The sequence below is a fragment of the Hippopotamus amphibius genome, chromosome 3, assembly GCF_030028045.1.
Source record: "Hippopotamus amphibius kiboko isolate mHipAmp2 chromosome 3, mHipAmp2.hap2, whole genome shotgun sequence".
NCBI lineage: Eukaryota > Metazoa > Chordata > Mammalia > Artiodactyla > Hippopotamidae > Hippopotamus > Hippopotamus amphibius.
The window spans coordinates 174,925,449-174,935,162 of record NC_080188.1 but is presented as its reverse complement, the minus strand read 5'-3'; the positions used below and the strand labels follow the sequence as shown (position 1 = coordinate 174,935,162).

The following is a 9,714-nucleotide window of genomic DNA, read 5'->3' as shown; positions in this document are numbered from 1 at the left end:
CTAAATCACTCGACAATAAGACATGTCTCGATGACTGTTCCATTACCTCTGCAAGGTGCTGGGTCGGGTTCCTGGGATGTAGTAAGTGCTCAGAAAAGGTAAGCTACTACTGTTATTATCAATAGTACATGCTTTGGATAATAGAAAGAGCCAAGAAGGAGTGAGTGAGACAAAGGGGTAACATGAAGAAGAACTTTCCTCTGGGGTCAGTCTGTTTAGTTCACAGTGGTGGCACGACCTTTGGGTACAACATACAGGACATTTGTCCAAAGGAGGACATTGCATAGAAATAATATATACTGAACCCATTTCTTATTTGTATCAGAATGTTGTATCGATGTAGAACAAACACAGGCTTGCAATCAGATGCACCTAAATTAGAATTCTGACTGTGCTGCTTGCTAGTTGAGCAACTCCTGGTAAGTGACCTCACTTTCAACACCTGGTTCCTCACCCAGGCTAAGGAGAGTAGCATCAATCTTACATAGCAGCTATGAGGATTAAGTATGAGGGTTAACGCACCTGGCCAGTGCCTGGCATATAGAAGCAACTTGACAAATAACATTTAATATTATTGTAATGTTATTATTATTATTTTTAATAACAATTCTGCCATGGCCCTTCAGCCTCTATTTCCTCCACTTTCCGGTAGTACTAAATAAATGATGACTATTAAGAATTAAACATTTTACACAGTATTAGAATTTGGTTTCATGACTAGGAATTCTCTTCCTTTTCTGAAGATGTCTGGCTGGGTCAGTTCTTTAGATGGCGTTTTGCTGACTTCGACTGCTGATCTGGAGAAGAGACAGAATCAGATGAGGGCACGTGGGGGACTTCTAGGATGCTGGCAATATTCTAGCTCTTTTTTAAACATTTTTAACTGAAGCGTAAACTTACTACATTATATTAGTTTCAGATGTACAAAGTAGTAATTTGACATCTTCATAGGTTACACGCCAAACTTATAAAATATTGACTAGATTCCCTCTGCTGTATGTGATAGCCTTATCACTTATTTATTTTATACTGAGTAGTATATACCTCTTAATCCACTTCACATCTTTTGCCCCTCCCTCCAACCCACTCCCCTCTGGTAACCACTAGTTTGTTCTCTGTATCTGTGAGTCTGTTTCTGTTTTGTTATATTTATTCACTTGTTTTGTTTTTTGGATTCCACTTATAAGTGAAAACATACAGTATTTGTTTTTCTCTGTCTGACGTATTTCACCGAGTATAATACCTTCCAGGTCCATGATATTCTAGTTCTTAACTTGGGTGGCGGTTCCATGGCTATTGCCTTTATAACAATTCATTAAAACAATACAATTTATGTTGTATGTTCCTTTCAATATTGATATCATCCTTCCCAATAGAAAAGATGAGAGAAGAGGAAGTCATACTCAGTACTTGATTAAAAATAAAACAAACCCTCAAAACATTTATTGAGCCCTTACTACGAGCTTGGCATGGCGCTAAGTGCTTCCCATATACAATGCAGTCAAGCAGGCACTGTCATTCCCACTTTACGGCTGAGGAAACTAAAGCTCAGGATAAAGTAGCCTTCACAAGGCTAGACACCTAGGATCTGTCTGATTTGTCCTTTCAGTCCATCACAGCCGCCTTGCATAATGGGGAGGGAGAGCCTTGCACGGCACACAGCCATCGGGAAAGGATTAGGCTTCCTGACTTCTTCAGTCTGTGGTCCAAATGCTTATAAGTCTTGAGTTGATCACAGAAGTCCATCGTCAAGAGGCAGCTCTGCAGGTTGGTTTCTAGATGACAGCCTGACTGAGAGGTGTCCTGGTGACTGAGACCTGTGAGTCAATGTGAGGCACACACTAGATCCCTGCGGGCTGCCCTGACTTGGCTTGTTGGTGGTCAAGAAAGTGGCATCCCAGGCGGGGGCGGGGGCACCAGGGAGAGGGGTCCTCCCGCACACCGATGGTGCTGGAGGCTCACACCTCCTGCTGGCGGCAGAGGTGGCAGAACCTAACAGCCAGCTCTGGTCCAGGTGGCCTGACTTACCAACCACTGAGTGCTGGAGGACTGGAAGCCGACTGAACCCCTCAGCACATGGGGGCTCTGTGTTCCCCCCGCCTTGGGGGGTCCCCGAGAGGAATCGGCCTTGGGTCCTGTCCTTAAAAGGCTTACAGCCTCGCAGGGGCACGAGCTACATACAAGCATAATTACAACACAAGAATAACCACCAAGAGACACAGAGAGGGACAGACACACTTCTCTGAGAGCTCACCAGAAGGAGAGCTAGTTTCCAGCTGGGGTGAGGGAGACAGGTGTGAGAGAAGACTTCGTGGAGAAAGTAATTTTATTAGAAATTCTGCTCTTTTGCTGGCTTGTGGGCAGAGGTGGTGAGCAGGACCCTGGCCTGGGGCCTGAGTACAGGCTCTGCCCTTCCTGGCTGTGGTACCCAGGTCAACATGCTCTACCCCTTGAGCCTCTGCCTCCTCAGCTGTGCGAGGCAGCATGATGTCGTGGAGACCAGAAGACACTGTGGAGTCGGATTTCCTGGGTTCCAGTTCTGCCACTCTCGGCTGTGTGTGCCCGTGGGCGAGTCATTTGAGGCAGCTGTGCCTCAGTTTCCCTATCTCTAAGATGGGGGTAACAGTATATTCGAGGAAGGGTTGTGATGACTGAATGAAGTGATAAATGTGGAACATTTCGAATAGTCCTGGCACACAGCTTGTGCTCCATGTGCAGCCATGATTGTTGGTGGTGTTAGTATGGAGGATGGTATCAGGGTGGTCGTATAGCTCAGGGATGCGGGAGAGCAAAGCCTGGCACACAGTAGGCCCTGACCACAAGAACTGGCTTGTTGTTATGAAAGTGCAGGTGAAATACAGAATTAGAAATGAAGAGGAGGGCTTCCCAGGGAGTGGGAACAGTATCAGCAAAGACGGGGCAGGAATGTGCATGTGTGAAGGAACAAAAAATAATCTAGTTCGGGTCCTCAGGAGATACACAATGAAATCTTTCTGCTGGTTTCTCAGCTTCCTGTGGACTCTTAGAATCCATTAAAAAAGCCAGTTTCCATCAGCAACTCTCCATGGCTTTCTTTTGCGTGTTTTTCTGGATGCAGGCCTCCTGGAGCATCTGCTCCCTGTCTTTCCAAGGATGGGTCTCCAGGGGGTGTTCTGCTTCCGCCTGGGGCTCCTGTTTGGCTCTATGCTCTTGGTGGCTTCAGCCCCGGCCACTCTCGAGTCTTCTGGCTGCAGCGAGAAGGAGCAACAGGTTACCGTCAGCCACACCTACAAGATTGATGTGCCCAAGTCTGCCCTGGTCCAGGTGGAGGCTGACCCTCAGCCCCTCCTTGATGACGGAGCCTCACTCCTGGCCCCGGGGGAGGCCGAGGAACAGAACATCATCTTCAGGCACAACATCCGCCTGCAGACACCACAGAAGGACTGCGAGCTGGCAGGCAGCGTCCAGGACCTCCTGGCTCGGGTGAAGAAGCTGGAGGAAGAGATGGCGGAGGTGAAGGAGCGGTGTAGTGCCCAGCGCTGCTGCCCAGGAGCTGCCGGTGAGCTCACCACCTGGTATTCATTCAACAAGCACTGGATGAGCACCTTCAGGTGCTCTACCAGCCTCATGAGCACTCCGCCTCTCACTCTGGGTTTTCTCTAGGGGGTGTCATCATTGGCACTAGCTCCAGGGGTTATCTTCAAGCCTGAGCAGGGGGACCAGCAACTCTTAAAGTGAGTCTGGGCTCTTGGGTCAGTGCTTCCAGATGAGAATGCTTCTGGGCGCAGTTTTACCTGTGGATCCAGTCTCTACTGTAAGGGAAAGCAACGGGTTAGAGAGAAAAGAGCGATGGGCTTGGAGCTAGACAGGACTGGGTACAAATCTCAGTCCTGCCATTCTTTCGCTGTGTGACTTTGGGCAAATTCCTTAAGTTTCTTCAACTGTCCATGGAGGCTAATTCTATTAGCTAGTCTAGTTCTGGGAACTGTAGATGATGTACAGAAGATTTCTTGGCCCATTATTCAGCACATTGGTAAGACTTTGATTAGTAATAACGCACTACAACTTGACTTTACAAATAGTGAGCACTCCCAGCACCACATTTTTCTTTTTCAACATAAACTGCCCAGGCTGATCCAAATGATAGTAACCAGTGAGACTTTGGCATACATTTTAATGCTTGAAGAAATTGCTACCATTAAGAGCCCCTCCTATAGGCCAGACACAGAACTAGGCACCGAAGAGGCTGCCACGAATAAAACCGCGTGGAACTGGCGCTGAGGGAGCTCCACCTCAGAAGTTTTTAGGAAGGAAAGAAGGTGTTCTGAGAAGCAGGAGCTGGGGCTGGTGAAGAGAAAGGCTGACTGGCCCGTCCTCCAACTGCCTCTTGCTGTCTGAGGTTAGAGAGGGGAGCCTGGTTCCTCCTTCTTGCATCTCTCACCCCCATAATGAGACTGGGCTATTTCGCAGCTTCTGCAGGTTCACTTTTCCAGGCTTCAGTTTGGGCTCATTTCCCAAGGACCCAGCCTTGCTAGGTCCAGCCCCCTCCAACCAGGACAAGCTCCTACCCAGACTGGAGCTCTTCCTGCCTGCCCAGGAGCCCTGGCTCTTAGCCTAAGCTGGCCCCCTGATGTCCAGATTGGAGCAATTAAGGCACTTTCATAGAGAGGTGCTAAATAATTAGCACCATTCACAGGGGAGGGAACCAAGAGAAGTCACAGGAGCACCTGGGATGAAAAGGGAAAGGCAAGGGTGGCCCCTGTGCCTTTTCAGGCATAAAATAGCAGATTTCGCAGGTCTGCGACTGGCCCAGGTTGGAAGGGGCAGACTCCTCGTCTTCCCCATAGGCCCTACCCTCCTCCCAGACAGAGCCGTGCAGGACCCTGAAATCACCAGCCTGCTTTTAGGGTCCCCAGGGAAGGAGATCCCCACGCACAAGCCCTCAAGCCCCAGCTGACTGCTTTTACCCCCTCTCACCTCCCTCGCAGGCCTGAACCACCACTGCAGCGGCCACGGGACCTTCTCCCAGGACACGTGCAGCTGCCACTGTGAGCAGGGCTGGGAGGGCATGGGCTGCGAGCGGCCCTCCTGCCCCGGCGCGTGCAGCGGCCACGGGCGCTGCGTGGACGGCCGCTGCCTGTGCGCTCAGCCCTACGTGGGGGCCGACTGCGCCTACCCCGCCTGCCCCGAGAACTGCAGCGGGCACGGTGTGTGCGTGCGCGGCGTGTGCCAGTGCCACGAGGACTTCACGTCCGAGGACTGCAGCGAGCGGCGCTGCCCCGGCGACTGCAGCGGCCACGGCTTCTGCGACACGGGAGAATGCTACTGCAAGGAGGGCTTCACCGGCCTCGACTGCGCCCAGGGTGAGCGTGGAGATGCGCCTTGGCCTGTCTCTCTTCTTAACCTGCCCCCCGCGGTCCACCAGGCACCATGTAACCCTTAGATATATTTTGTCCTAAGCGGGGCTCCCCACTTTCAGCCTACATCAGAATCCCCTGGAGGACGTGTTAAAACACAGATTCCCGGGCCTCTCCCGGAGGTTCTGACACAGCAGGTCGGAGGTAGGGCCCGAGAACTTGCATTTCTAACAAGTTCCAAGGGGATGCTGATAACTGCTGGTTTCACGTAACACACCAAAGTCTGACGTGATGGTGTGTGCCTGTGTTAGGTGTTACGGAACGAGGTCTTGGGGACCCTGCTCAGGCCCTAGCCCTGCTGAGGCTCTCTGCCTGATTGGGGCAAGGTTCTGGTTCTAGCAGCCAGTAATAAAACTTAAGCTGAAATCCACGCAGCACAAGCTTTATTCAGTGACCAAAGAATGGAGAAGTGGGAACTAAGTTCACGGTTCAACTTCTTGCCCACCTGGCAAGAGAGATTTAATTTTAAAGATTTAAAAGACAAAGGAGGGAGGAATGAGGCTAAGGCTGGAGAGGCATGTGGTGTAGTCTACCTGAGAAGGGGCAGTGCTCTCTCGAGGGGGTGGGGTGCCACTCTCTTTTCATCCTTTTTTGGTCCTTAATGTCCCAGACATGGATGCTGGTAGGTGTGTCGTTTAGCATGCTAATGTAGTAAGGTCAACGTAGAGTGAGACTCAGGGTCTGTTGGAGGTCAGATTCGCCATCTTGGTCCCAGCTGGTTCTATCTGTTGTTTTGTTTGTTTGTAGCTCCCTTTCTCATCTCTGGACCACTTAATCTAAAGATTTATGTTAACTCCCACTAAAGGTGGAGGTTGGAGGGTGTTGAACAAAGACTTGGAGCAGCTCTAGCAACATAGGGGGTCAATATTAACTCCTAACCAGATAGTAACTTTTGCGGGTCCACACACAGGCTCTGTATCCTCCACCCCCACCATCACAGTGTCAAGTATAAAGTAGGTGCTCAATGTGTACGTGTTGGCTGTGGGTTCCCACCCCTCTTTCCTCACCGTCTGCATGCCTCTTCCTGTTCTGTGTGCAGTGGTTGCCCCCCAGGGCCTGCAGCTGCTCAGAAGCACAGAGGATTCCCTGCTGGTGAGCTGGGAGCCCTCCAGCCAGGTGGACCACTACCTCCTTAGCTACTACCCCCTGGGGAAGGAGCTCTCTATGAAGCAGATCCGAGTGCCCAAGGAGCAGCACAGCTATGAGATCCCTGGCTTGCTGCCTGGAACCAAGTACATAGTCACCCTGCGCAACGTGAAGAAAGAGATTTCCAGCAGCCCACAGCATCTACTCGCCACCACAGGTGAGGAAGCAACCAGATGCCCCAGGTTTCCCAGGAGAGGCCCTGGTTTAAACATTTTCTTCCGTTGTCCCCACAAGTACCCTTCTACTACTCAGGCCATTGCCCTGGTTTGGGGTTTGAAAAACACAGCTGCTGCAATCCTACATTCTGAAGAAAACTCTCCATTCTTGTTCCCCTCTCTCTCATGCTTATTGGGTCCTTCAAGCCAGGGATGGAGCCTGCTGTGTTGGGGCTCACAGGGCCTCTTCCATCCCTGAGACTGATAAGGTCTGATTGCCCTGCACCCACATACACGCAGCCATGAAGTACACCTGTAGCCACAGGCCCTCACTGAGCCACAGAGACCATTCAGCAAGGTCCAGTTGGTATGGATGGGGTCTGCTGAAGCCACCTGTATCAATTAGATTCATCTCAGCAGGAAAGAGAGGGAACAAACAGGGTAGCTGAAGAAAGTTTAATGAAGAGGTTAGAGGTTATTTATAAAGGCATAGGTAGGGGTTGGATGATGAAACACTGTAAGACTAGTATCAGTGGGGATCCACCCCAGTCTGAACGGGCAGGGGATGGAAGTTGGTACTGGGACCCAGAAAGGGCTTTAGGAGACGGCTGCCTGATGAGGTGCCTTTGGTAGAGGGATGCAGGCGGTCCGCTGTGTCCCCACCAGGAGGGAGTGAGGGAGATCAGTTACCCAAACTCTCTCTCCTGCCCTCTTCTGGTGACTCTCACTGGCCAGACATGACCAGAAACCAGAGGGCCAGGGAACCTGTCTAACGCGTTTCATAGAGATCATAATCTGGGATACAGAGCAGGAAGGAGGATGGATCTGGAGGGACAAATGGAGTCTCCAGGGCACCACTAAATGCTATCAAAATGTTTGGAAGGACAAGCATCATTGCTTATTCTTTAGAAATTCTTGTTTCCTACGAAAGTACTTGAGACAGCCTAGATCTTCAAGGGTTTGGAGAAACTAGTTGAGTGATTCAGATGCATTCCTTTTCTCAACGTACTTTATTGAACATGTACTATATGCCAGGCATTGTTCTAGATGCTAATAAAAATGAGCTGCCTCTGTCTTGCCCTAAACTCTTGAGGAAAATCCAGATGGGTGGGCCTTTGGCATGCAGTGTCTTTGCAGAACCATCAGGCTGCCTGTCCTTTTTGGTGGTAAGGATAGAATAGGGTAGGGGTTGCTCAATGTTGGAAAGAGCCGTAAAGGACTTGTCATCCTTGGGAGGACAATGTGTGATTGCCTTTGTCAGCGGCTTCCAGCCAAAGAGCTGTCAGGACACCCCTGTAGTTGAACAAGTTGAACTTATTGACTGTTTCAGTGTTGGAGAACACACACCATGGGGCACCGTGGGTGTCTCAGTACCACAGGGTAAGGGGGGACTGGTGTAGAAGTTGGGCTTGTGTTAGGTGATTTGGGGGAAGAGTTAAGGATGCAAGATTTGCATACTGTCAGGAATGGGGCGGGGGGGTAATCCTATGATTGGTATCTTAGTGAATCTTGTTTAGAAAGAGGGCAGACTGGATGGAGGCGAAAGCGGTCATTGGTAAAAAAGGAACAGTCACTCATACTAATCGGGAGGGAGGATGTTTAGTCATTTTGGTGACTTGGACAAGGTTTGGTTCATGTTTTGCCTGGGTGCCAACGTGATCTTGGAATGGTCTTGTTTGGTCTTGATTTGGCATGGCCACGGAGCACCTTGTCTGCTGTTGATGGCCTGTGAAGTTGTTTGTGTTCAATGGGAGAACACTGAGGCCTCTCTGTAAGAGCCCCGCCAGCTCCCAGCTGTCAGGCTGCTTTTCTCTTTCCCCATTTTTGTCTGTGGCTGCCTCTGCCTTCAGACAGGACAGTGCCCACAGCCTCTCAGTGAAGAGCAGAGACACCTGTTCTGAAAGTCTTAGCAACCCCTCTTGGCTTCTTGCTCTAGGGGCTTGTAAAATCCTGCGACTGTGAAGTCGACTTTCTGTCTAATCTGATTCAAGGGAAAGCACTTCTGGTTTGCTCCTCCAGCGAGCTTCAGCCTGAGAGACACTTATCCCCATAATCACCTTGAACATTTTCATTAAGTTCCTGCTTTTTCACCTGCGAGCCGTGTAGGGCCTTTTCTGTAATCCTTGAGTCAGTTTCATTACTTACCTCTTGACCTGTTCCCTCAAGGAATTCCCATCTTTGAGGGAAGAACCTGGAGGCTGGCAGATGGAAGGCAGTGCTTGGGAGGGAGTGCTTCAGAGAGAAGCCTCCGTGAGGTTCTTTATCCATAACAAAGGAAACCAGAAACATTCAGAGCGACAGGACCTGGAGCACACTGAGTTCACGCCTTGACTGATGCAGAAATTCTCTGTCCTGCATCCTTGAAAAGGGGTCAGACAGCCTAGTGGGAACAACTTCAGAACCAACGCACTGGAGGCGAGGAAGGGGGTGAGACTGAGAGTCTGGGGCCTTTTCTTTCTTGTTCTAAACTTCAGGCCAAGTGACCTCAGCCTGGGATTCAAAGCGCTCCCAGAGACCCCAGTCTCCTCTCCAACACCACCCAAAAGTTTATCCCACAGAGCCACATCAGTGATCCATTCCTTTGTAATAACCATTACATTTTCATTTTTTTTCTGGGTGGAGGGGCATATGTGTAGCCATTAATACTTTACTATGAATAAATGTGTATAGTAACTCTCTTCCTTCCCAGGATGGACAGGTGGGGCAGCTGAGGACACCAGGTACCTGGTGGCGGTGCTAAAATTTGGTAGAAAAGAATACTCAGGAAGAATACTCAGAAGGACGAAGTTAAGATTCTCCTACCTTATAGTTTTGCGTAGGTGCAATCCTCATAGGAGAATTTGAGAGAAGGGGAAGGAGTTGTAATTTGGGAGACTGAAGAAGGAGCTGGTTGTATTACCAGTGTTACACTCCAGGAAATTTGAAATGCATGTCCCAAATTCTGTGTGGAGGGGCCTTGAGCTTCTCATCCTGGGGTTGAGTCTCTGTGGGCAGGGGTGCTGCAGCTAAAGGGTGAG

The 9,714-nt window shown here is 50.1% G+C and overlaps 1 protein-coding gene across 2 annotated transcripts in view; it reads left to right on the top strand.

Moving 5' to 3' along the window:
- The first annotated feature begins 3,132 nt into the window (after positions 1 to 3,132).
- TNN (tenascin N) overlaps positions 3,133 to 9,714 on the top strand; it is a 67,716-nt gene continuing 61,134 nt past the window's right edge. For both annotated transcript variants that reach the window (XM_057728984.1, XM_057728985.1), the window contains exons 1-3: positions 3,133 to 3,538; positions 4,968 to 5,342; positions 6,436 to 6,699. In XM_057728984.1, the coding sequence (XP_057584967.1) occupies positions 3,133 to 3,538; positions 4,968 to 5,342; positions 6,436 to 6,699 (1,045 nt within the window). The remainder of the gene's footprint in view (positions 3,539 to 4,967; positions 5,343 to 6,435; positions 6,700 to 9,714) is intronic.